This window comes from Cyprinodon tularosa, unplaced genomic scaffold (genome assembly GCF_016077235.1).
Source record: "Cyprinodon tularosa strain WSP-4 unplaced genomic scaffold, ASM1607723v1 ctg1387, whole genome shotgun sequence".
Classification (NCBI taxonomy): Eukaryota; Metazoa; Chordata; class Actinopteri; order Cyprinodontiformes; family Cyprinodontidae; genus Cyprinodon; species Cyprinodon tularosa.
This window is the reverse complement of record NW_024038207.1, coordinates 20,311-46,324: the sequence shown is the minus strand read 5'-3', so window position 1 is coordinate 46,324 and position 26,014 is coordinate 20,311. Positions and strand designations below refer to the sequence as shown.

Genomic DNA, 26,014 nt, shown 5'->3' with positions numbered 1-26,014 from the left:
CCCGGATTGAACACGTCACCGCGGTGTTTGTGAGCGGAGATGGCTTCAGTGAGGAGCAAACAGAGCGAGGTTGTGATGGCAGCTGATGGAGGAGCTGATGATGGAGGACAGGAGCAGGACTTTCTGGAGGAAGATCTGAAATCATGGCGGGATGTTTGCAGGCTGCTGGAGGAGGTCCGACAGGAAAGCAGAGCTCTGGAGGAGCAGGTTAGGAAAATCCTCCACAAGCTGGAAAATAACTCCATAAACTTCCTCTGACAGATTATTATGGGATTAACTGTTAAATGAATGACTCTGCTTCAGTTAGATCTGCTCATTTTAACCCCAATCACTGAATAATCCCACTAATCTGTACTGAGATTATGGTAAATTATGTTACAAGTTTTTTATTTAAAAACCAATTTCTCTGTTGAACAGAATAATATTTATCTGTGTTTTTCCTTCAGGTTCTGAGTGGCAGCAGCTCTGGACCTCCTAAAGTTTCAGCGGCTCTCTCCGCTGCAGAGGAGGTCCGCAGCTCCCTGGAGGAGCTGCTGCAGCGCGAGCAGCGGGTCTCCGAGCAGCTGCAGCAGGTAGGAGGTCTGCAGCAGGTAGGAGGTCTGCAGCAGGCAGGAGGTCTGCAGCAGGCAGGAGGTCTGCAGCAGGTAGGAAGGCTGAGGTCTGCAGCGGGTAGGAGGTCTGCAGCAGGTAGGAGGCTGCAGCAGGTAGGAAGCTGCAGCAGGTAGGAGGTCTGAAGCAGGCAGGAGGTCTGCAGCGGGTAGGAGGTCTGCAGCAGGTAGGAGGGCTGAGGTCTGCAGCGGGTAGGAGGTCTGAAGCAGGTAGGAGGCTGCAGCAGGTAGGAGGTCTGCAGCAGGTAGGAGGGCTGAGGTCTGCAGCGGGTAGGAGGTCTGAAGCGGGTAGGAGGTCTGAAGCAGGTAGGAGGTCTGAAGCAGGCAGGAGGTCTGCAGCGGGTAGGAGGTCTGCAGCAGGTAGGAGGGCTGAGGTCTGCAGCGGGTAGGAGGTCTGAAGCGGGTAGGAGGTCTGCAGCAGGTAGGAGGGCTGAGGTCTGCAGCGGGTAGGAGGTCTGAAGCGGGTAGGAGGTCTGAAGCAGGTAGGAGGCTGCAGCAGGTAGGAAGCTGCAGCAGGTAGGAGGTCTGAAGCAGGCAGGAGGTCTGCAGCGGGTAGGAGGTCTGCAGCAGGTAGGAGGGCTGAGGTCTGCAGCGGGTAGGAGGTCTGCAGCGGGTAGGAGGCTGCAGCAGGTAGGAAGCTGCAGCAGGTAGGAGGTCTGAAGCAGGCAGGAGGTCTGCAGCGGGTAGGAGGTCTGCAGCAGGTAGGAGGGCTGAGGTCTGCAGCGGGTAGGAGGTCTGCAGCAGGTAGGAGGCTGCAGCAGGTAGGAAGCTGCAGCAGGTAGGAGGTCTGAAGCAGGCAGGAGGTCTGCAGCGGGTAGGAGGTCTGCAGCAGGTAGGAGGTCTGCAGCAGGTAGGAGGGCTGAGGTCTGCAGCGGGTAGGAGGTCTGCAGCAGGTAGGAGGTCTGCAGCAGGTAGGAGGTCTGCAGCAGGCAGGAGGTCTGCAGCAGGTAGAAGGGCTGAGGTCTGCAGCGGGTAGGAGGTCTGCAGCAGGTAGGAGGCTGCAGCAGGTAGGAGGCTGCAGCAGGTAGGAAGCTGCAGTGGGTAGGAGGTCTGCAGCAGGCAGGAGGTCTGCAGCAGGTAGGAGGGCTGAGGTCTGCAGCGGGTAGGAGGTCTGCAGCAGGTAGGAGGGCTGAGGTCTGCAGCGGGTAGGAGGTCTGCAGCAGGTAGGAGGTCTGCAGCAGGTAGGAGGTCTGCAGCGGGTAGGAGGTCTGCAGCGGGTAGGAGGTCTGCAGCAGGTAGGAGGGCTGAGGTCTGCAGCGGGTAGGAGGTCTGCAGCAGGTAGGAGGTCTGCAGCAGGTAGGAGGTCTGCAGCAGGCAGGAGGTCTGCAGCAGGTAGAAGGGCTGAGGTCTGCAGCGGGTAGGAGGTCTGCAGCAGGTAGGAGGCTGCAGCAGGTAGGAGGCTGCAGCAGGTAGGAAGCTGCAGTGGGTAGGAGGTCTGCAGCAGGCAGGAGGTCTGCAGCAGGTAGGAGGGCTGAGGTCTGCAGCGGGTAGGAGGTCTGCAGCAGGTAGGAGGCTGCAGCAGGTAGGAAGCTGCAGCAGGTAGGAGGTCTGAAGCAGGCAGGAGGTCTGCAGCGGGTAGGAGGTCTGCAGCAGGTAGGAGGTCTGCAGCGGGTAGGAGGTCTGCAGCAGGTAGGAGGGCTGAGGTCTGCAGCGGGTAGGAGGTCTGCAGCAGGTAGGAGGTCTGCAGCAGGTAGGAGGTCTGCAGCAGGCAGGAGGTCTGCAGCAGGTAGGAAGGCTGAGGTCTGCAGCGGGTAGGAGGTCTGCAGCAGGTAGGAGGTCTGCAGCAGGTAGGAGGCTGCAGCAGGTAGGAGGTCTGCAGCGGGTAGGAGGTCTGCAGCAGGTAGGAGGTCTGCAGCGGGTAGGAGGTCTGCAGCGGGTAGGAGGTCTGCAGCAGGTAGGAGGTCTGCAATAGGCAGGAGGTCTGCAGCAGGTAGGAGGGCTGAGGTCTGCAGCGGGTAGGAGGTCTGCAGCAGGTAGGAGGTCTGCAGCAGGTAGGAGGTCTGAAGCAGGCAGGAGGTCTGCAGCAGGTAGGAGGGCTGAGGTCTGCAGCAGGTAGGAGGTCTGCAGCAGGTAGGAGGTCTGCAGCAGGTAGGAGGTCTGAAGCAGGCAGGAGGTCTGCAGCGGGTAGGGGTCTGCAGCAGGTAGGAGGTCTGCAGCGGGTAGGAGGTCTGCAGCAGGTAGGAGGTCTGCAATAGGCAGGAGGTCTGCAGCAGGTAGGAAGGCTGAGGTCTGCAGCGGGTAGGAGGTCTGCAGCAGGTAGGAGGTCTGCAGCAGGTAGGAGGGCTGAGGTCTGCACCGGGTAGGAGGTCTGCAGCAGGAGGGAGGTCTGCAGCAGGTAGGAGGCCTGCAGCAGGTAGGAGGTCTGCAGCAGGTAGGAGGCTGCAGCAGGTAGGAGGTCTGCAGCAGGTAGGAGGCTGCAGCAGGTAGGAAGCTGCAGTGGGTAGGAGGTCTGCAGCAGGCAGGAGGTCTGCAGCAGGTAGGAGGTCTGCAGCAGGTAGGAGGGCTGAGGTCTGCAGCGGGTAGGAGGTCTGCAGCAGGTAGGAGGCTGCAGCAGGTAGGAAGCTGCAGCAGGTAGGAGGTCTGAAGCAGGCAGGAGGTCTGCAGCGGGTAGGAGGTCTGCAGCAGGTAGGAGGTCTGCAGCGGGTAGGAGGTCTGCAGCAGGTAGGAGGGCTGAGGTCTGCAGCGGGTAGGAGGTCTGAAGCAGGTAGGAGGCTGCAGCAGGTAGGAAGCTGCAGCAGGTAGGAGGTCTGAAGCAGGCAGGAGGTCTGCAGCGGGTAGGAGGTCTGCAGCAGGTAGGAGGGCTGAGGTCTGCAGCGGGTAGGAGGTCTGCAGCAGGTAGGAGGTCTGCAGCAGGTAGGAGGTCTGCAGCAGGCAGGAGGTCTGCAGCAGGTAGGAAGGCTGAGGTCTGCAGCGGGTAGTAGGTCTGCAGCAGGTAGGAGGCTGCAGCAGGTAGGAGGTCTGCAGCAGGCAGGAGGTCTGCAGCAGGCAGGAGGTCTGCAGCAGGTAGGAAGGCTGAGGTCTGCAGCGGGTAGGAGGTCTGCAGCAGGTAGGAGGCTGCAGCAGGTAGGAAGCTGCAGCAGGTAGGAGGTCTGAAGCAGGCAGGAGGTCTGCAGCGGGTAGGAGGTCTGCAGCAGGTAGGAGGGCTGAGGTCTGCAGCGGGTAGGAGGTCTGAAGCAGGTAGGAGGCTGCAGCAGGTAGGAAGCTGCAGCAGGTAGGAGGTCTGAAGCAGGCAGGAGGTCTGCAGCGGGTAGGAGGTCTGCAGCAGGTAGGAGGGCTGAGGTCTGCAGCGGGTAGGAGGTCTGCAGCGGGTAGGAGGCTGCAGCAGGTAGGAAGCTGCAGCAGGTAGGAGGTCTGAAGCAGGCAGGAGGTCTGCAGCGGGTAGGAGGTCTGCAGCAGGTAGAAGGGCTGAGGTCTGCAGCGGGTAGGAGGTCTGCAGCGGGTAGAAGGGCTGAGGTCTGCAGCGGGTAGGAGGTCTGCAGCAGGTAGAAGGGCTGAGGTCTGCAGCGGGTAGGAGGCTGCAGTGGGTAGGAGGTCTGCAGCAGGCAGGAGGTCTGCAGCAGGTAGAAGGGCTGAGGTCTGCAGCAGGTAGGAAGCTGCAGTGGGTAGGAGGTCTGCAGCAGGCAGGAGGTCTGCAGCAGGTAGGAGGGCTGAGGTCTGCAGCGGGTAGGAGGTCTGCAGCAGGTAGGAGGCTGCAGCAGGTAGGAAGGCTGAGGTCTGCAGCGGGTAGGAGGTCTGCAGCGGGTAGGAGGTCTGCAGCAGGTAGGAGGTCTGCAGCGGGTAGGAGGTCTGCAGCAGGTAGGAGGCTGCAGCAGGTAGGAAGCTGCAGTGGGTAGGAGGTCTGCAGCAGGCAGGAGGTCTGCAGCAGGTAGGAGGGCTGAGGTCTGCAGCGGGTAGGAGGTCTGCAGCAGGTAGGAGGCTGCAGCAGGTAGGAAGCTGCAGCAGGTAGGAGGTCTGAAGCAGGCAGGAGGTCTGCAGCGGGTAGGAGGTCTGCAGCAGGTAGGAGGTCTGCAGCGGGTAGGAGGTCTGCAGCAGGTAGGAGGGCTGAGGTCTGCAGCGGGTAGGAGGTCTGCAGCAGGTAGGAGGTCTGCAGCAGGTAGGAGGTCTGCAGCAGGTAGGAGGTCTGCAGCAGGCAGGAGGTCTGCAGCAGGTAGGAAGGCTGAGGTCTGCAGCGGGTAGGAGGTCTGCAGCAGGTAGGAGGTCTGCAGCGGGTAGGAGGTCTGCAGCAGGTAGGAGGTCTGCAGCAGGTAGGAGGTCTGCAGCGGGTAGGAGGTCTGCAGCAGGTAGGAGGTCTGCAATAGGCAGGAGGTCTGCAGCAGGTAGGAGGGCTGAGGTCTGCAGCGGGTAGGAGGTTTGCAGCAGGTAGGAGGTCTGCAGCAGGTAGGAGGTCTGCAGCAGGTAGGAGATCTGAAGCAGGCAGGAGGTCTGCAGCGGGTAGGGGTCTGCAGCAGGTAGGAGGTCTGCAGCGGGTAGGAGGTCTGCAGCAGGTAGGAGGCCTGCAATAGGCAGGAGGTCTGCAGCAGGTAGGAAGGCTGAGGTCTGCAGCGGGTAAGAGGTCTGCAGCAGGTAGGAGGTCTGCAGCAGGTAGGAGGGCTGAGGTCTGCACCGGGTAGGAGGTCTGCAGCAGGAGGGAGGTCTGCAGCAGGTAGGAGGCCTGCAGCAGGTAGGAGGTCTGCAGCAGGTAGGAGGCTGCAGCAGGTAGGAGGTCTGCAGCAGGTAGGAGGCTGCAGCAGGTAGGAAGCTGCAGTGGGTAGGAGGCTGCAGCAGGTAGGAAGCTGCAGCAGGTAGGAGGTCTGAAGCAGGCAGGAGGTCTGCAGCGGGTAGGAGGTCTGCAGCAGGTAGGAGGGCTGAGGTCTGCAGCGGGTAGGAGGTCTGCAGCGGGTAGGAGGTCTGCAGCAGGTAGGAGGTCTGCAGCAGGTAGGAGGTCTGCAGCAGGTAGGAGGTCTGCAGCAGGTAGGAGATCTGAAGCAGGCAGGAGGTCTGCAGCGGGTAGGGGTCTGCAGCAGGTAGGAGGTCTGCAGCGGGTAGGAGGTCTGCAGCAGGTAGGAGGCCTGCAATAGGCAGGAGGTCTGCAGCAGGTAGGAAGGCTGAGGTCTGCAGCGGGTAAGAGGTCTGCAGCAGGTAGGAGGTCTGCAGCAGGTAGGAGGGCTGAGGTCTGCACCGGGTAGGAGGTCTGCAGCAGGAGGGAGGTCTGCAGCAGGTAGGAGGCCTGCAGCAGGTAGGAGGTCTGCAGCAGGTAGGAGGCTGCAGCAGGTAGGAGGTCTGCAGCAGGTAGGAGGCTGCAGCAGGTAGGAAGCTGCAGTGGGTAGGAGGCTGCAGCAGGTAGGAAGCTGCAGCAGGTAGGAGGTCTGAAGCAGGCAGGAGGTCTGCAGCGGGTAGGAGGTCTGCAGCAGGTAGAAGGGCTGAGGTCTGCAGCGGGTAGGAGGTCTGCAGCGGGTAGGAGGTCTGCAGCAGGTAGGAGGCTGCAGCAGGTAGGAGGCTGCAGCAGGTAGGAAGCTGCAGTGGGTAGGAGGTCTGCAGCAGGCAGGAGGTCTGCAGCAGGTAGGAGGGCTGAGGTCTGCAGCGGGTAGGAGGTCTGCAGCAGGTAGGAGGCTGCAGCAGGTAGGAAGGCTGAGGTCTGCAGCGGGTAGGAGGTCTGCAGCGGGTAGGAGGTCTGCAGCAGGTAGGAGGTCTGCAGCGGGTAGGAGGTCTGCAGCAGGTAGGAGGCTGCAGCAGGTAGGAAGCTGCAGTGGGTAGGAGGTCTGCAGCAGGCAGGAGGTCTGCAGCAGGCAGGAGGTCTGCAGCAGGCAGGAGGTCTGCAGCAGGCAGGAGGTCTGCAGCAGGCAGGAGGTCTGCAGCAGGCAGGAGGTCTGCAGCAGGCAGGAGGTCTGCAGCAGGTAGGAGGGCTGAGGTCTGCAGCGGGTAGGAGGTCTGCAGCAGGTAGGAGGCTGCAGCAGGTAGGAAGCTGCAGCAGGTAGGAGGTCTGAAGCAGACAGGAGGTCTGCAGCGGGTAGGAGGTCTGCAGCAGGTAGGAGGTCTGCAGCGGGTAGGAGGTCTGCAGCAGGTAGGAGGGCTGAGGTCTGCAGCGGGTAGGAGGTCTGCAGCAGGTAGGAGGTCTGCAGCAGGTAGGAGGTCTGCAGCAGGTAGGAGGTCTGCAGCAGGCAGGAGGTCTGCAGCAGGTAGGAGGACTGCAGCGGGTAGGAGGTCTGCAGCGGGAGGTCTGCAGCGGGCAGGAGGTCTGCAGCGGGTAGGAGGTCTGCAGCGGGTAGGAGGTCTGCAGCGGGTAGGAGGTCTGCAGCGGGTAGGAGGTCTGCAGCGGGTAGGAGGTCTGCAGCGGAAAGATGGAGGCGGAAAGACAGGCAGGGCCCCTCTGAACTGAGAAGACAACTCATTAAACAGCCCCCTTCTACAGATAGAGAAATGTTAATAGAATAGACATCCATTATCTGTTCTAGGTTGTGTCCCTCTCTTCTTGTCCCTCTCTTGTTCTTGTTTTCCTCTCTATGTTTTGTACTCAGCTGACTTTTCATGCTGTCTCTAAAGGAATGAAAGATTGTTTCCAAGCACTAAGCTCACTTAGCTGATTGCTCCTTCCTGTGTTTCCAAAAAGGCCAAAGTAAATAACCCAGTCCTTCTTTTCACTGTAGACAAGCCATGATCTGCTTCTCTGTTCTCCATTTTTCATTTGGATGAAATAATAGCTGCATGAATCATGACAGCAGACAAGATAGAGGAGAGCAGGAGGCGGGGTTACCAATCTACTGGCTCTGGAGAGCAGAGTTCGCTGCTTTTAGATGTTGTCTCCAAAGTCTCCAGTAGCAGAAAAAAGTCTCTAGATTTGGCGCTAGGAGCTTTTTAGAAACCAAAGTTCTAGAGGGGTCTGAAAAGTGGCTAAATATAGCGACTAAAGCGCTAAGTTGGCTGATCCAATATGGTGGACACTGGGGGGGGGGGGGGGGGGGGGGGCTGAGACACACTTAATATTATCAGTGTCTGATGACATTTTAGCCAAAGGATTTTTATCAAAAACATAATAAATGCGCACAAATAAGGAACAGAGTTTTATGGGGCCCCCAGGAACTTGGGGCCCTAGGCACCTGCCTGGGGTATTGCCTAATGGTAACCCCCCCCCCTGGCCCCTGAGTTGGTCTCCTGCAGGGATCTAGTCTCCCTGGTCTTTAGTTTGGATGGGTTCAGTTTCACAGTTTTAATCTTTATTTTTCTGCTGATTTTCTTCCTGCTTTGCTGCATTTTCTCTTCTTCTGCATCTCTTCCACTTTCCTCCAGAAACAGACGTTGGTTCTGATGCTCTGATGCTTTCTGTCTCCAGCACCTGCAGGGCTCTGATCGGTGGATGGATGATTTCGGACAGACGTGCGACCATGTGGACTTCATAGAGAGGTCCATGAAATACCTGAAGTGCCTTCAGCACATCGAGGAAGTGAGGTATGGTGGCCTGGGAGGGATGGTTCAGGAGAAGAACACAAACAAACCAGTTTTTTCCCAATAATCCAAAAAATATATCCCCAGAGGATCAACCTGCTTTGTGTTGATGAGAAGCGGGTCAGTTCTGCTTGCTCCCACGGAGCCCATTTCCACCCAGCCTCTTCCTTAATGTCGACCCCTGAGCTGAGGATCCGGGTCTCTTTGGAGAAGTTCTGCTCTCCTCTGGTCCGCCTCAGAAAGTGGACCTCGATTTTTGGACCAGGACCAGTGTTGGCTTGAATGTAATCCCTCCTGTGAGGGTCCAGATCTGCTCGGGGCCCCGCCCTTTCTTATGACATCATATGGCAGCTCCACTCGGACAAACTGTATCGCACCCATTTCTTAAGGATCAAATCTTTTCTGGAGTCTGAACATATTATTCTCTATATTTGCTATGAAAGAATGTTTTCTATATTCGAAAGTAGAAAACAATCATTGTTAGCCTAAAACAGACTGAGCTCTGCTATTTAACAAGGATACAAAAAAAGTCTCAGTTTATTTTATTAAGATCTGAGGTCAGAGGAGGACAAATGGAGCATCTTAATTTGTAGAGATTTTAGACAAAACAGTTTTCCTACTGCTAGAAAACAAATGGTTGTTAAAAGTTAAAAGTAGCGTAGCTTAATAAGGCTAACAGAGCGAGCTAACAGATGCTAACCTGTTAGCTTCAGCTAGTCACAGCGCTACCCAGCTCTTTATATCAAGGTCTAACAGTTAATTTGTTCATCAGAAAAATATTTTTTTCAGTTTTGTCCTCGATCAGGTAAAACTTAATCGGTCATTAGACTTGCTAACGGACGCTGCGTGATGTTATTATCGTTGTCTGGGCAACCACCTTTTACGTCATGTGGCAACGTTCAGCCAATCATGTAGCGTAACGTCAGTGGCATGAAGCAGAACCAGAGCAGATCTGGTAGCTACAGCATCATAAAGCTTCTGGTCAGAACATGGCCGACTTAAAAAAAACTAAAATGGAAACCCTCTTAGCCTTCTTCGTGTTGTCAGACGGGTTCTGCTCGGCTCCTTTCCTCCTCTGGTTAAATGAAATTAATTTAAATCGGTTTATTTAGGCTCCGGGAATGTTGTACTTCTGTGTTGCAGTTCTGTTGAGCTTTCTAAGCTCCGCCTTCTGTGTCGTGTCCGCAGCGCTGCCGTCCAGCAGTCTCTGATGATCAACAGCGTGTGGGACGCCATAAAGGGAGTGGAGAGCATGGCGGCTCTGGACTGCAGGCTGAACAGCTCCCAGTGTTCCCATCTGCGACACTTCCTGAGGAAAACTCTGTGCTTCTGGCACAATATCATCAAGGACCGCCTGAGCAGGTGAATGTCCCTCAGAGCGCCGTCCTGTGCCTATCAGAGTTCACCCACTCATCCTCCTTCCACCTGTTTGCAGTGATTTTGAGAAAGTGTTGACTCAACTTCAGTGGCCCATCATCACACCCAGCCAGCCAGTGACCCCCCCTGCTAACTCCCTGGATCTGGGCGGCCAGTTGGAGGGGCTGCTGCTGCAGCTGCTCGCTCTGCAGACCTCGTATCCTTTCATCCTCTGCAGATCCAGGAATATCTCCTATCTGCTGCCATCAGAGAGAAGAGTTTAAAGAGCTGCAGACACAGAAAAGCTGCTAACCATAGCAGGGCTATGGTTAGCTAGGGGGAGACAATGATCGGCTCAGCATGTATTAAGCGGGTTTTAATACAATGCAAGGGCGCTATTTGGAACCTGGAGGGGATGCAGACGTCTGAACATGTGTAGAAGTGTTCATTTTGGGAAGTGAAACTAAGGCCGTTTCTCTATTCATAAAAACGCGAGTACGGACTCGTGTCCTCGCCAAGGTTGTTCTTAACAAGAACCCAGGACAGTCTGGACTCGGGGAGAACGGGAGCACCATGCGATTCAAAAAAACACCAAAAACAAACTAATTTAATAGCTTTTTGTACATGACTAAAGGTAAACACGCCCGTTGAGGTCGTTTAAAGTAATTTTTTTGTAAAAAACTAAAGAGCTGTTAGGAAGGCGGCTCTGTTCTGTGGAACCTCCAGTGGGCCCGTCTGCAGCGGCCAGGGCTAACGTTAGCCAGTCTGCGGCAGCCAGGGCTAACGTTAGACCGTCTGCAGCAGCCAGGGCTAACGTTAGCCCGTCTGCGGCAGCCAGGGCTAACTTTAGCCCTTCTGCAGCGGCCAGGGCTAACTTTAGCCCGTCTGCTCAGCCAGGGCTAACGTTAGCCCATCTGCGGCAGCCAGGGCTAACGTTAGCCCGTCTGCAGGGGCCAGGGCTAACTTTAGCCCGTCTGCGGCCGCCAGGGCTCACGATAGCCCGTCTGCAGCGGCCAGGGCTAACTTTAGCCCGTCTGCAGGGGCCAGGGCTAACTTTAGCCCGTCTGCGGCGGCCAGGGCTAACAATAGCCCGTCTGCAGCGGCCAGGGCTAACAATAGCCCGTCTGCAGAGGCCAGGGCTAACAATAGCCCGTCTGCAGCGGCCAGGGCTAACAATAGCCCGTCTGCAGAGGCCAGGGCTAACAAAAGCCCGTCTGCAGCGGCCAGGGCTAACAATAGCCCGTCTGCAGCGGCCAGGGCTAACATTAGCCCGTCTGCAGCGGCCAGGGCTAACATTAGCCCGTCTGAAGTGGCCAGGGCTAACATTAGCCCCTCTGCGGCAGCCAGGGCTCACGTTAGCCCGTCTGCAGGGGCCAGGGCTAACTTTAGCCCGTCTGCGGCCGCCAGGGCTCACGATAGCCCGTCTGCAGCGGCCAGGGCTAACTTTAGCCCGTCTGCGGCGGCCAGGGCTAACAATAGCCAGTCTGCAGCGGCCAGGGCTAACATTAGCCCGTCTGCAGCGGCCAGGGCTAACAATAGCCCGTCTGCAGCGGCCAGGGCTAACAATAGCCAGTCTGCAGCGGCCAGGGCTAACATTAGCCCGTCTGCAGCGGCCAGGGCTAACAATAGCCCGTCTGCAGCGGCCAGGGCTAACAATAGCCCGTCTGCAGCGGCCAGGGCTAACTTTAGCCCGTCTGCTCAGCCAGGGCTAACGTTAGCCCGTCTGCAGGGGCCAGGGCTAACTTTAGCCTGTCTGCGGCAGCCAGGGCTAACGTTAGCCCATCTGCAGTGGCCAGGGCTAACTTTAGCCCGTCTGCAGCGGCCAGGGCTAACTTTAGCCCGTCTGCTCAGCCAGGGCTAACGTTAGCCCGTCTGCAGGGGCCAGGGCTAACTTTAGCCTGTCTGCGGCAGCCAGGGCTAACGTTAGCCCATCTGCAGTGGCCAGGGCTAACAATACCCCGTCTGCAGCGGCCAGGGCTAACAATAGCCAGTCTGCAGCGGCCAGGGCTAACATTAGCCCGTCTGCAGCGGCCAGGGCTAACAATAGCCCGTCTGCAGCGGCCAGGGCTAACTTTAGCCCGTCTGCAGCGGCCAGGGCTAACTTTAGCCCGTCTGCTCAGCCAGGGCTAACGTTAGCCCGTGTGCAGGGGCCAGGGCTAACTTTAGCCTGTCTGCGGCAGCCAGGGCTAACGTTAGCCCATCTGCAGTGGCCAGGGCTAACTTTAGCCCGTCTGCAGGGGACAGGGCTAACTTTAGCTGTCTGCGGCAGCCAGGGCTAACGTTAGCCCGTCTGCAGCGGCCAGGGCTACCAATAGCCCGTCTGCAGCGGCCAGGGCTAACAATAGCCCGTCTGCAGCGGCCAGGGCTAACAATAGCCCGTCTGCAGCGGCCAGGGCTAACATTAGCCCGTCTGCAGCGGCCAGGGCTAACATTAGCCCGTCTGAAGTGGCCAGGGCTAACATTAGCCCCTCTGCGGCAGCCAGGGCTCACGTTAGCCCGTCTGCAGGGGCCAGGGCTAACTTTAGCCCGTCTGCGGCCGCCAGGGCTCACGATAGCCCGTCTGCAGCGGCCAGGGCTAACTTTAGCCCGTCTGCGGCGGCCAGGGCTAACAATAGCCAGTCTGCAGCGGCCAGGGCTAACATTAGCCCGTCGGCAGCGGCCAGGGCTAACAATAGCCCGTCTGCAGCGGCCAGGGCTAACAATAGCCAGTCTGCAGCGGCCAGGGCTAACATTAGCCCGTTTGCAGCTGCCAGGGCTAACAATAGCCCGTCTGCAGCGGCCAGGGCTAACAATAGCCCGTCTGCAGCGGCCAGGGCTAACTTTAGCCCGTCTGCAGCGGCCAGGGCTAACTTTAGCCCGTCTGCTCAGCCAGGGCTAACGTTAGCCCGTCTGCAGGGGCCAGGGCTAACTTTAGCCTGTCTGCGGCAGCCAGGGCTAACGTTAGCCCATCTGCAGTGGCCAGGGCTAACTTTAGCCCGTCTGCAGCGGCCAGGGCTAACATTAGCCCATCTGAAGTGGCCAGGGCTAACATTAGCCCCTCTGCGGCAGCCAGGGCTCACGTTAGCCCGTCTGCAGGGGCCAGGGCTAACTTTAGCCCGTCTGCGGCCGCCAGGGCTCACGATAGCCCGTCTGCAGCGGCCAGGGCTAACTTTAGCCCGTCTGCGGCGGCCAGGGCTAACAATAGCCAGTCTGCAGCGGCCAGGGCTAACATTAGCCCGTCGGCAGCGGCCAGGGCTAACAATAGCCCGTCTGCAGCGGCCAGGGCTAACAATAGCCAGTCTGCAGCGGCCAGGGCTAACATTAGCCCGTCTGCAGCTGCCAGGGCTAACAATAGCCCGTCTGCAGCGGCCAGGGCTAACAATGGCCCGTCTGCAGCGGCCAGGGCTAACTTTAGCCCGTCTGCAGCGGCCAGGGCTAACTTTAGCCCGTCTGCTCAGCCAGGGCTAACGTTAGCCCGTCTGCAGGGGCCAGGGCTAACTTTAGCCTGTCTGCGGCAGCCAGGGCTAACGTTAGCCCATCTGCAGTGGCCAGGGCTAACTTTAGCCCGTCTGCAGGGGACAGGGCTAACTTTAGCTGTCTGCGGCAGCCAGGGCTAACGTTAGCCCGTCTGCGGCAGCCAGGCCTAACGTTAGCCCGTCTGCAGCGGCCAGGGCTAACATTACCCCGTCTGCAGCGGCCAGGGCTAACAATAGCCCGTCTGCAGCGGCCAGGGCTAACTTTAGCCCGTCTGCAGCGGCCAGGGCTAACTTTAGCCCGTCTGCTCAGCCAGGGCTAACGTTAGCCCATCTGCGGCAGCCAGGGCTAACAATAGCCAGTCTGCAGCGGCCAGGGCTAACATTAGCCCGTCTGCAGCGGCCAGGGCTAACTTTAGCCCGTCTGCAGCGGCCAGGGCTAACAATAGCCCGTCTGCAGCGGCCAGGGCTAACATTAGCCCGTCTGCAGCGGCCAGGGCTAACATTAGCCCGTCTGAAGTGGCCAGGGCTAACATTAGCCCCTCTGCGGCAGCCAGGGCTCACGTTAGCCTGTCTGCGGCAGCCAGGGCTAACGTTAGCCCATCTGCAGTGGCCAGGGCTAACTTTAGCCCATCTGCAGGGGACAGGGCTAACTTTAGCTGTCTGCGGCAGCCAGGGCTAACGTTAGCCCATCTGCGGCAGCCAGGGCTAACGTTAGCCCGTCTGCAGCCGCCAGGGCTCACGATAGCCCGTCTGCAGCGGCCAGGGCTAACTTTAGCCCGTCTGCGGCGGCCAGGGCTAACAATAGCCAGTCTGCAGCAGCCAGGGCTAACATTAGCCCGTCTGCAGCGGCCAGGGCTAACAATAGCCCGTCGGCAGCGGCCAGGGCTAACAATAGCCCTTCGGCAGCGGCCAGGGCTAACAATAGCCCGTCTGCAGCGGCCAGGGCTAACATTAGCCCGTCTGCAGCGGCCAGGGCTAACTTTAGCCCGTCTGCGGCGGCCAGGGCTAACAATAGCCAGTCTGCAGCAGCCAGGGCTAACATTAGCCCGTCTGCAGCGGCCAGGGCTAACAATAGCCCGTCGGCAGCGGCCAGGGCTAACATTAGCCCGTCAGCAGCGGCCAGGGCTAACATTTGCCCGTCTGCGGCAGCCAGGGCTACCTTTAGCCCGTCTGCGGCAGCCAGGGCTAACGTTTGCCCTTGTGCAGCGGCCAGGGCTAACGTTTGCCCGTCTGCAGCGGCCAGGGCTAACATTAGCCTGTCTGCAGCGGCCAGGGCTAACTTTAGCCTGTCTGCGGCAGCCAGGGCTAACGTTTGCCCGTCTGCAGCGGCCAGGGCTAACTTTAGCCCGTCTGCGGCAGCCAGGGCTAACTTTAGCCCGTCTGCGGCAGCCAGGGCTAACTTTAGCCCGTCTGCGGCAGCCAGGGCTAACTTTAGCCCATCTCCGGCAGCCAGGGCTAACATTAGCCCGTCTGTAGCGGCCCTTTCTCAGCATAGGCTTGTGTGAAGTACTCTGATGGTGATTTTTTTTGTTTTAATGCAACTCCAGACTAGCTTTGAATGTAGTGATGTCATCAGTACGCTTTTGTTATACATTAATACCCATCATGCTTTGCGAGGAGAGCTCTTTAAAAGCATTCTGGGATACATCTGCTCATCTAGTGCCCATGGATGATCACTACTTTTCAAGGTGCATTGTGGGAAGTTTGGAGTCCACTACTTTTCCCTCCATTGGACGTTCAGACGCTGATATTTAATGGTGTGACCGTTATATAGAGATTAGGGCGGACATTCAGACACTGCTAGAGACTAAACTCTGACTGATTCTGCCCCTGAGCTGGACTTTAAAGGACGTGATGGTGTTAGCTCTAAGCCTCATCATCATTAGAAGTCTGGGTTAAAAAAAGGCGGTCCAACATCTGTCTGTCACTTTTCTAGCAGCAAATTTTAGTGAGCGTCTCCTGGACAAATGTCCAGTCAGCCATCTTCCTCTGGGCCGAAGCACAGACTTGGGCCGTTTCTCAGAACGCGAGTACGTACTCGCGTTCTCGTCAAGTCCGTTCTTGGCGAGAACGCAGGAAGGTCGGACTTGACGAGAACGCGAGCACGTATGTGTATTGGAACAGAAGCGTACTCGTGACGTCATCACATCCAACACAAGGCAGTCAGATAAACACAAAACAAATGGACGTTTGGCCGAATTAAAGCAAAAAACCGCCATCAGAACGAGCGGTAGTCCACACATAACTAGACCGAGAGAAGTGCACTACAGACGGGGTAACATTAGCCCTGGCTGCGGTTACCCTCGGAGGTCTGCTGGTCCACTCAATGTCGGACTTTTTAAATTTCGCACTTACTCTGTAAACAGACCACACAGGGAGGCTTCAATGTATAATGTTATTGCCTCAAACGATTTCAAAACGTACTTTTGAAGAACAACAGCAGCAGAAAAGGGAATGTTTAACTTACCACTGTGAGCGCTGTCTCGAATCAAGCTGCGGCCGCGGGGCATTCTGGGGAAGCGGTCAGTCTGAAGAACGCACAAGCCTGCTCTGATGCATGCTCGATAAAGAGGGCGGGGCGAGAACAACATCCGGGGATTTGCTGCGTTCTTGATCTGCCGTTCTCGAGAATTGGAACGGTACTCGGGCTGAGGCTGATGACGTGTCACGAGTACACAAGCACACGAGAACCCTCAAGAACGCATATTGAGAAACGGCCTTGATCACAACCAAACATGTCTGTTATTGACGGTTACTTTGCTTAGGAACTATTGCCTGTAAATGATCTTTGAATCCATTAACCAGTTTATTGAATAAACTGAAATGGTTGAATGGTAGACGTCAGTTATTCTGCAGGTATTAGACTGATCCGTCCATGTCTCCAATAGCCTCATTAGGACGTGTCTCTTTCTGCCCTGCTGTCAGGAGCCTCCTCCACCTGCTGCTTTCTTTAACCTTTCTTCACAGCGACGACCTCGTATCCCAGAGCGCCTCCACCCAGACTCCACCCTCTGCTCCTTCAGGGGCGCCGCCCCTCTGCCTGCCCGTTCAGATCATGCTGCAGCCGCTCGCCAAGAGGTTCCGGTACCATTTCTACGGGAACCGCCAAACCAACTCCATACACAAGGTTCCTCTGCTCCCATCAGCCAGCATGTAGATGAAGCCAACCGACCAATAGCGGGGAGGTCATCAGTGTCACATAGTTATTATATTTATTAGCTGGTTATTATCGTTATTAGCTGGTTATCATCTATATTAGCTGGTTATTATCTGTATTAGCTGGTTTATCTTTAATAGCTGGTTATCATCTTTACTAGCTTGTTATTATCTTTATTAAGGTGTTTATTATCGTTATTAGCTGGTTATTATCTGTATTAGCTGGTTATTATCTTTATTAGCTGGTTATTATCTGTATTAGCTGGTTATTATCGTTATTAGCTGGTTATTATCGTTATTATCGTTATTAGCTGTTATTATCTGTATTAGCTGGTTATTATCTTTATTAAGGTGTTTATTATCGGTATTAGCTGGTTATTATCTGTATTAGCTGGTTGTTATCTTTACTAGCTGGTTATTATCTTTATTAAGGTGTTTATTATCGTTATTAGCTAGTTATTATCTGTATTAGCTGGTTGTCATCTTTAATAGCTGGTTATCATCTTTACTAGTTTGTTATTATCTTTATTAAGGTGTTTATTATTGTTATTAGCTGGTTATTATTTGTATTAGCTGGTTATTATCTGTATTAACTGGTTATTTTCTTTATTAGCTGGTTCTGAGAGGAGCTTCATCTAGCTAGGTCCGCTAAACCTTTAGCTTCCTGTTCAAATGGGGTTCTCTGCGTCGGGTCTGGGGTGTTAGGTTGCTGGGTTCAGGTTCTCTGAGCTCTTCATCGGGAGTAGAAATCCTGACATCCTTTCTTCCTGTAAAACGGGTTTAACTGCTCCACCCATCTGACCTCAAACTGTGAATCTGTAGCTGAAGTTTTAGTTTTAGGATGAAAGAAATGTTTGTTTGTTTTTTATTGCTGGGGGAAAAAAAGGTAGGGGAGAGCCTCTGATCTGCAGTTCTGTTCCTAAAGATGGGTTGTCCTTCTTGCAGCCGGAGTGGTACCTGACTCAGGTCCTGAAGTGGATGGAGAGCAGCTCCGCCTTCATGGAGGAGAAGATTCAGCCCGTCTTTGACCGAGCTGGGAAAACCATCAGTGCTAAAGCAAGTTAGCTTCAGTGACCGCGGTTCTGGTCGCTCTAATGCTGCTATCATCTGCTCCAACCTGCTGGTTCTGTTCGGCTGCAGGTGGAGCTCTGTCGAGGCCTGGTGCATCTGGTCCAGGAGAAGGTGGCCAGCGATGCGGCTCGGATGCTGTATGACGACGGACTCTTCTGCCACCTGGTGGAAGAGGTGCTCCAGTTTGAGAAAGACCTGAGAGGCCGTCACTCGTACCCCGCCGCGCTGCCTGGCCTGCTGCACATCCTGCTGGAGGACGCCTTCCTGCAGAAGTGGCTCGCTGTGGAACGGAAGAGTGAGTTCTCCGCCCGCTGCTCCTGTTCCGCTCAAAGCGGACATCCTGCCTGATGCAGCGCTGTTGTTTCCATTCATCGACAGTGGCGGTGGAGAAGATGGACGCCATGCTGTCGGCCGAGGGGGCGTGGACGTCCCAGTATAAAGACATCAGTGATATGGATGAGCTGAAGGCGCCCGAGTGTGCGGAGACGTTCATGACTCTCCTTCAGGTGATCACAGGTGGGACGTCATTGGTTGCCGAGGTAATGATGCCTCAGTGTTTTTGCTCCAGAAGATAAAGCTAAGATCCGGTTATGTTCCAGATGTCAGCAGTTAGACAGGCAGCGGCACAATAAGTGTGAGCTTAGCTGGAGGCGAGGCTCTCGCAGTTAAATCATTTAACGGTTTCCAAACGGACTTTATGTTCGGTTCCCCAACTACAGAACGCTACCGGGCCTTGTCCAGTCCTTCAGCACAGCTCCGGTTCTTTGGGCTACAGAAGGAGTTGGTTGACGACTTCCGCATACGACTAACTCAGGTAAGAACGAGGGGAAAAAAACTAAATCTTCTGCAAGAAAAAAAATGAGAAATCAAAAGTAAAAGAGGTCCAAACAGAGGATCTGGGTCAGCAGAACCCAGAGCAGCCTTGGTCTGTTCTACTAGACCCTGACTGAATGTTGCAGGTGATGAAGGAAGAGTCCCGCTGCCCTCTGGGGCTCCGCTACTGCGCCATCCTCAATGCCGTCAACTACATCTCCACCATTCTGAGGGACTGGGGAGACAATGTGGTGAGTCTGTGTCCCGATCGCCGTGTTCTCCCATGTTACCGACCAATAGGAGCTCAACGGCGTTCTCCTGCAGTTCTTCCTCCAGCTGCAGCAGGCGGCCATTTCTCTGGGGGAGCAGGAGGTCCTGGGCAGCCTGGAAATGACAGAAGTCGGCCGCCTGGCTTCCATGGAGGGCTCTCTGTTCGATGGGCTGCTGTCCCTGCTGGACCGCCTGAAGGGGGACATGCTGGGACGCCTGCTGCACTTCCTGATGAGGGAGACCTCTGAGAAGGCTCAGCCGTACTGCCAGGAGAGGTGAGTCCTCTTTGACACTGCCTCCTTAATGTTTGATTTGCATAGAGGTTGGTAACCATGGTGACTGTGTTCCAGATGGCTGTCCATCCCAGCTCCACAGGACCAGTCCACCATGTCCCTGTCCAGCTCCGCCTGCCCCATGATGCTGTGTGTGAGGGACAGACTGCTGAACCTCCATCAGGTCTTGAGTCTCTCTCTCTTCCAGCTGGCTTGGCAGGGATTGGCTGAAAAACTGGACGCCTTCATCTACCAGGAGGTACGAGACGTTCCTGTTCTCTGTCGCTCTGCGACCGGGCCGAGCGTCGCCGCTACCAGACGGATCATTCTGTCTCTGCTCTACCTGCAGGTCATTCTAGCCAATCACTTCAGCGATGGGGGGGCGGCCCAGCTCCAGTTCGACATGACCAGGAACCTGTTCCCTCTGTTTGGACATTACTGCCGGAGACCCGAGAACTTCTTTAAGCAGTGAGTGTTGGACAGCAGCTGGAGACCCGGTCTGCAGAGGGGAGGATTTAGATCAGGGCTCTGTCATTGTCATCATGACTGCTCCAAATATTTTCTGATATATATATATACACTTTATTAAGTACCCCATGCTAGTAACGGGTTGGACCCCCTTTTGCCTTCAGAACTGACTCAATTCTTTGTGGCATAGATTCAACAAGGTGCTGGAAGCATTCCTCAGGGAGTTTGGTCCATATTGACATGATGGCATCACACAGTTGCCGCAGATTTGTCGGCTGCACATCCATGATGCGAATCTCCCGTTCCACCACATCCCAAAGATGCTCTATTGGATTGAGATCTGGTGACTGTGGAGGCCATTTGAGTACAGTGAACTCATTGTCATGTTCAAGAAACCAGTCTGAGATGATTCCAGCTTTATGACATGGCGCATTATCCTGCTGAAAGTAGCCATCAGAAGTTGGGTACATTGTGGTCATAAAGGGATGGACATGGTCAGCAACAATACTCAGGTAGGCTGTGGCGTTGCAACGATGCTCAATTGGTACCAAGGGGCCCAAAGAGTGCCAAGAAAATATTCCCCACACCATGACACCACCACCACCAGCCTGAACCGTTGATACAAGGCAGGATGGATCCATGCTTTCATGTTGTAGACGCCAAATTCTGACCCTACCATCCGAATGTCGCAGCAGAAATCGAGACTCATCAGACCAGGCAACGTTTTTCCAATCTTCTATTGTCCAATTTCGATGAGCTTGTGCAAATTGTAGCCTCAGTTTCATGTTCTTAGCTGAAAGGAGTGGCACCCGGTGTGGTCTTCTGCTGCTGTAGCCCATCTGCCTCAAAGTTCGACGTACTGTGCGTTCAGAGATGCTCTTCTGCCCACCTTGGTTGTAACGGGTGGTTATTTGAGTCACTGTTGCCCTTCTATCAGCTCCAACCAGTCTGGCCTTTCTCCTCTGACTTCTGGCATCAACAAGGCATTTCCGCCCACAGAACTGCCGCTCACTGGATGTTTTTTCTTTTTCGGACCATTCTCTGTAAACCCTAGAGATGGTTGTGCGTGAAAATCCCAGTAGATCAGCAGTTTCTGAAATACTCAGACCAGCCCTTCTGGCACCAACAATCATGCCACGTTCAAAGTCACTCAAATCACCTTTCTTCCCCATACTGATGCTCGGTTTGAACTGCAGGAGATTGTCTTGACCATGTCTACATGCCTAAATGCACTGAGTTGCCGCCATGTGATTGGCTGCTTAGAAATTAAGTGTTAACGAGCAGTTGGACAGGTGTACCTAATAAAGTGGCCGGTGAGTGTATATATATGTATATACCGTAAATTCTCTAATATTGGCCTGTATTCCAATAGCGGCCGGGTCTGTAATAATGGCCGGTCTCGCTGTCAGAGGAGGTAAATAATGGCTGGTCTCTAATACAGGCCGGGGCTATAAACGTTTTTTCTGGGCATACCTCAACATTATACTTGTGGTAGTAACATACAAGTACCACAGCCCTGCGCGGCTGGACGACAGGCCCTGACTGCTGCCCGTCTGCGCGAGGAAGAGAACAGACACGCAGCAGAACAGAAGGAGCGCGAGTGATGAGGAGAATAAAGGGAGAGATGAAGAGGAGGAGAAAAACTGAGGAGGAGAATTAAACAGAATTGGAGGATTTTATTTTTTTTTTTACTTCAAACCAAGCGAGACATGGTAACTGTACTTTTTCAATAAATGAACCTATGTTTTATAGGTTCAAATAGACACAAAATCTCATTTTTATTCATTCCACTGGTAGTCTGTTTTGCTCAAATAGCAATAGAGGCCTGTCTCTAATTCTGGCCTCTATCCAATAAAGGCCTGGACCGCGATGCACTTGAGTGAAATAAAGGCCCGGGCCTATATTAGAGAATTTACGGTATATATATATATATATATATATATATATATATATATATATATATATATATATATATATATATATATATATATATATATATATATATATATATATATATACGTATATGTGTGTGTGTGTATGTAAAGCAATATTGATTAATCGAGAAAATAATCAGCAGATTAAGTAATTTGCAAGATAATTGTTTGTTCCAGCTCTACCACTATCATTTGAGTGTGATATCACTGTAGAGTGCGTGATAACACGTTCATCTAGAACAAAGATGGAAGAGACTCGTTACAAACATGATGGGATGAATAAATACAGAAATGGCTTACCGTAAACGGGGCCAACTGCTCTCCATATCGCAGACAGGAGTTCCTCCAGCAGCTGCGTTTCTCTCTTCATCCACTCGCTGTTTAACAAAGAGATAGACTCTGTGATGTCAGCAACATGCACTGCCCTGATTGGTCGTTTCACTTTGACTTTGGACTATTGTTAAATCTACATGAATGACGGGTTGTTGTTTTTTTTTTAAATGGCCTCTTTGTGTAAATCTGCTGTTGGTTTGTGGTGAGTTTTTTTCACCTGTCCTTCCGTCTCTGCACAGCGTGAAGGAGGCCTGCATCATCCTGTGTCTCCGGGTGGGCCCTGCCATCCTGCTGAAGGAGCACCTCAAACAGGCCGGGCAGGAGGAGAACGCTGGTTCAGCGGAGTCTCCTCTAAGGGAGTTTGGGGTTTTCTGCTTGTCGCCGTCCGACGTGTCGATTCTTCTCAACCTCAAAGCTTCGCTGCCTGGAATGTGAGGCGTCTGTGGATGGGGGGTCAGATTTCCCCCGATGGCTGATCAAAGCGCTGCTAGCATCAGCAGAACTAGAGTTAATAAATCCAGATAAGCCTGGTGGTTGGTGTCTTCATTCATTCCATGTTTGTATTGTTTCAATAAAACTGTTGGAAATTAGTCAGTGGAATTAAATTATGAAAGAAGTCTTTTCATGAAGAAAGTGAATACATTTACACAATATTTAATTGATCTGAAAGGAAAAATAATGACTCGTATTGATGGAGAGGCTGGAGGACCTCCTGTAGAGGTCAGGATCGCAGCTGCCTCTGATTAAAGACGCTTTGACAGTCAGATGAAGACGATGATCCACCATCATCACTGGAGGTTCCACAGAACAGAGCCGCCTTCCTAACAGCTCATTAAACTTTTAATTAACCTTTATTTGTGACACGTGGAGGTGATCTGTCAGACCCAGAGTCAATACCCATTTATCTCTTTAGTTTTTTACAAAAAATAGACATTAAACTAACTCAACGAGCGTGTTTACCTTTAGTCATGTAAAAAAAACTAATTAGTTTTTGGTGTTTTTTTGAATCGCATGGTGATCTGACCGTAAGTTGTTTTTTTGTACTTGACTAAAGGGACGCACGCCCGTCGAGGTAGTTTAAAGTCTACTTTTTGAACAAAACTAAAAGATAAACACAAATCTGATGTCTTGCACATGCGTATTGACTATAGGTACGCTGGTCTGACAGAACAGCGGAAAGAAGGCAGAAACCAGACAATTATTTACATATAACTAATCATAAAAACAGGATCTATAATACCTAAATAGGGTTGTCAAAAGTATCGAAATTCAAAAAAGTATCGATACTGAAATGTTGTATCCGGATACAATACTCGTTTTTAAAAGTATCGATACAGTGCCGTCACCAGTGGCACCTAAGCAGTCCTTCATCTAAAGTGCAGAATAGAGGACAATGCACTTTCTGAACACTGTGTGATTGAATAATTCTGTGCTCTTTTCAGTTTCAGACTATTTTTGTTGAAACAGGTGCAGCTGCTGAGAATTATTTTGGTTTCTTAACCGGTTTGGCTAGTGTCATTGTTATGTGTGCAAAGCATAGCCAAGGAAGGAACACTTAATTTGAATTTTATAAGTTTTTTATCAAGCTTGCTTAATATTATGCACAGCATACAACCTTTATTGTGTTTATTTATTGTATTTTATTTATTAATGAAAATATTTCTGTAGACTTTTGGAGTCTTTGTTTTTATCCTTGTGGTATCGAAAATGGTATCGAGTATCGAATATTTTCCTTAGTATCGGTATCGAGTTGAAAAGTTTAGTATCGTGAGAACCCTATACCTAAATAATAATAATAATAATTAGAGCTTAACCCTCTCATACATGAATTATGATAAACTCAGGATTCTTTTAAGAAACATCTTTATACATCCTTAGGAATGTAAAACAAACTTTTCCAGTTGTAATGTCTTATTTTGTTTCTACATGTAGAAACTGAAAAAATTAGCTGTTTGGTCTTTTTACCCCTCTCAATTTCAATTGATCAATTTATCTTTATTTTTGATTGTCACAAGAAGAACGAAATTTTTAAAAAGTGCCATCAATCAGTGCATATGCTTAAAAACAAAAATGGAAGACCCGTATTGATGCAGCCATTTTGGTTTCACTGAGTCTGACTCAAACAATGGAGGACCTGAGCCTCCTCCAGAAGTCCAGTCTGCTCTGTTCCTCCTTCAGATGTGTCTCCATGGGAACACCGGGGTATGTCTTCTGCTGCTCCACTCCTTCTCCCTTTAATGAAGCCATTCTGGTCCTCTTCTGGTTTTCATTCCTACAGACAATGTTTGATTCACAATGTGACGCAAAGCTAGCTTCTGATCCACCTGCAGTCAGCCCAGTTTTTTTTATTCGTCTCACCATGAACTGATCATCCATCTTCATTGGCTTCCTGTTAAATCCAGAATAGAATTTAAAATCCTCCTTCTCACATATAAAGCCTTAAATGGCCAAGCTCCATCTGATATCAGAGATCTGATTGTTCCTTATGTTCCTAACAGAGCACTTCACTCTCAATCTGCAGGTTTACTAGTGGTTCCTAGAATTTCTAAAAGTAGAATGGGAGGCAGATCTTTTAGTTATCAGGCTCCTCTCCTGTGGAACCAACTACCAGTTTTAGTCCGTGAGGCAGACACCCTGTCTACTTTTAAGGCTAGGCTTAAAACTTTCCTTTTTGATAAAGCTTCTAGTTAGAGTGGCTCAGGTTATCCTGAGCTATCTCTATAGTGATGCTGCTATAGGCTTAGACTGCTGGAGGACATAGGGACCCCTATTTCATCATTCTGCTTCATTCTATCTCTATTCTCCCACTCTGCAGAATCTGTTAGTTCAATCTCTAACGTTCTGCTCTCTCTGCTTTTCCTCATAGTAGCTTCATCTGGTCTGTTCCTGTTTGGCTGTGACTCCATCCTGGAGAGAAATATCAGCTGTGCTGCTGCCATCAACACCTTTGTTTATAGATGTTGGAGCTTGCCCTGTTTTCCAGTGTAGTCCTGTTTCTCTGACTGACTAACTGGATGTGCTCTCTTCATCCTCTGACATGGGAGCTGGCTCGGAGCTCGTCTGCCTGGCTGTGTGTTTCCTGGACGGGGCCGCCTGTGGAGCTGGTTGACAGTTGCCTTTTGTATCTATGCTTCTTTTTCTATGTCTGCTTCTGTCTCCTTGAACCCCAGTGGGCCTCAGCAGATGGCCGCTCACACTGAGCCTGGTTCTGCTGGAGGTTTCTTCCTGTTCAAAGGGAGTTTTTCCTCTCCACTGTCGCTGCAAGCATGCTTAGTGTGAGGGATTGTTGAAGAATCAATGAGTCGATGCAATCAACTGGCTATAGATTCTACACCACCTGGAAAGAACTTCAGCATAAAAATGGCACAAAAAACAAGGACAGATATTATGATTATTATTTCTTATTTAAAAACAAACCAAATGGAAAACAGGGGAGTCTTGATTCTCCTCAGACTTTCACTATAGAATAGAGGTTAAAGGTTGAATCTATTAGGAACTATAACTCTGATCAGAGACTCCTCCTCCTGAACAACCTTGCCTCATGGCAACAACTTAATAAAGTTTTAAACTACTAATAATATCTGCTCTGAGTTTCTCTCATCTGTGTAACGTCATTAGATCTATAGATCAGTGGCGTCCAGATTCAGTCCTAATGGCTGCTATTCGCCATGATGGATGAAAAACAGCAGAGGATTAAAAAGCTGAGCTGAAGCAAAAGGAACAAGGAACTAACAGCTTCCTGGAAGAGGAGGAAAGTTAGAGGTGCTCAAAAAAGTACTTAATTACAGTAATCAAGTAAATGTACTTTGTGACTTTCCTGACCTGCAACCTACAGACCCTGATCAGTGCAGGGCCACATATGACATCTACATTCCACTATCTATAGTTATATTAGGTGGCCTTTTTTCAGTAAAGACCAGATTTATTCAGCAGATTTATCTTTTATGGACTGTGTGATATTAATATGGTTAAAACACTGAGTCAGTATTCTGACTCCATTCTGGTCAAAAATCAGTGAAGGAAGCTAAAAATGAGGATGATGGTACAGAGACCCCATAACCTCAAATAGCTGGAGCTCATCAGGACAAATGAAATATAAAAATACCAGTGGAACAATACATTCAATTCAGTTTATTTTATGTTTAATCTATTCTGAAGGCCCTTTATGGAGACAATGCAGACAGGTTTTTTTCTTTGATCTGTTGTGACTCTTGAAGGAGGCGGTCGCATTTTCCTGCTGCTCCTGCACCTCCCTGTTCTGTTCCTGCTTTGCTGTTTCTTGTCTTTCCTTAACTCTCATATCATCAGACAGTGGATCTAGTCAGCAGGTCTCTCAATGCAATTGATCAAATTTATTCAACTGGCAGACAGGGAAAAGGGGAGGAGGATGGTGTGTTCACAACTTTTCATTTTCTCCCACACTGTTTACATTTGATCACTGCTGCACTTTATAGATGGAAATGTTCATTTACTGTCTGTAAAGCTTTACTAAACAACATTTTGTACACAGAGTTTATACAAACGACAGTAATAGTTTATAAGTCTACTCCAGTAGAAATATAAATCCTGCTCTTTGAAAACACTTTTATAGAAATTAGAGAATCAACTTAAGCTTTTTACTCCATTAAAAGTGTAAAAGTACCATTTTTAAAATACAATGCAGTAAAAACTGTTAAGGTCAGAAGTTTTACTACTCTACCTTATTAAAGGAATTTTTTTCTACAATTCTGGATGATAACTTCCTTAGATTTATTTTTCTTAGTTTTATAAATAATGGTAACGGTGTCTTATTTAACTTTAAATCATGTAGAAAAACTATTTATTTTGATATGTGGTGAACAACAAGTTGGGGCAGCACA

General features: G+C 52.0%; 1 protein-coding gene across 1 annotated transcript; it reads left to right on the top strand.

The window, feature by feature from the left end:
- rint1 (RAD50 interactor 1) lies at window positions 1–21,688 on the top strand. Its single transcript, XM_038278139.1, has 15 exons — window positions 1–207; window positions 447–572; window positions 7,915–8,030; window positions 9,216–9,389; window positions 9,463–9,600; window positions 15,806–15,965; window positions 16,940–17,050; window positions 17,135–17,360; window positions 17,444–17,581; window positions 17,785–17,879; window positions 18,025–18,129; window positions 18,203–18,423; window positions 18,499–18,679; window positions 18,770–18,888; window positions 21,395–21,688. Exons 1-15 carry the CDS (start codon window positions 40–42, stop codon window positions 21,588–21,590), a joined length of 2,274 nt encoding a protein of 757 aa, XP_038134067.1. The 5' UTR covers window positions 1–39; the 3' UTR covers window positions 21,591–21,688.
- Window positions 21,689–26,014: the final 4,326 nt, after the last annotated feature.

What these genes read in the sequence shown, in the direction of transcription:
- rint1 (XM_038278139.1), top strand. Translation starts at nt 40, where the DNA reads ATGGCTTCAGTGAGGAGCAAACAGAGCGAGGTTGTGATGGCAGCTGAT. An exon ending in ATCAAGGACCGCCTGAGCAG is followed by an intron (nt 9,390 to 9,462) that starts GTGAATGTCCCT and finishes ACCTGTTTGCAG; the next exon opens with TGATTTTGAGAAAGTGTTGA. An exon ending in CTGCTCGCTCTGCAGACCTC is followed by an intron (nt 9,601 to 15,805) that starts GTATCCTTTCAT and finishes CTTTCTTCACAG; the next exon opens with CGACGACCTCGTATCCCAGA.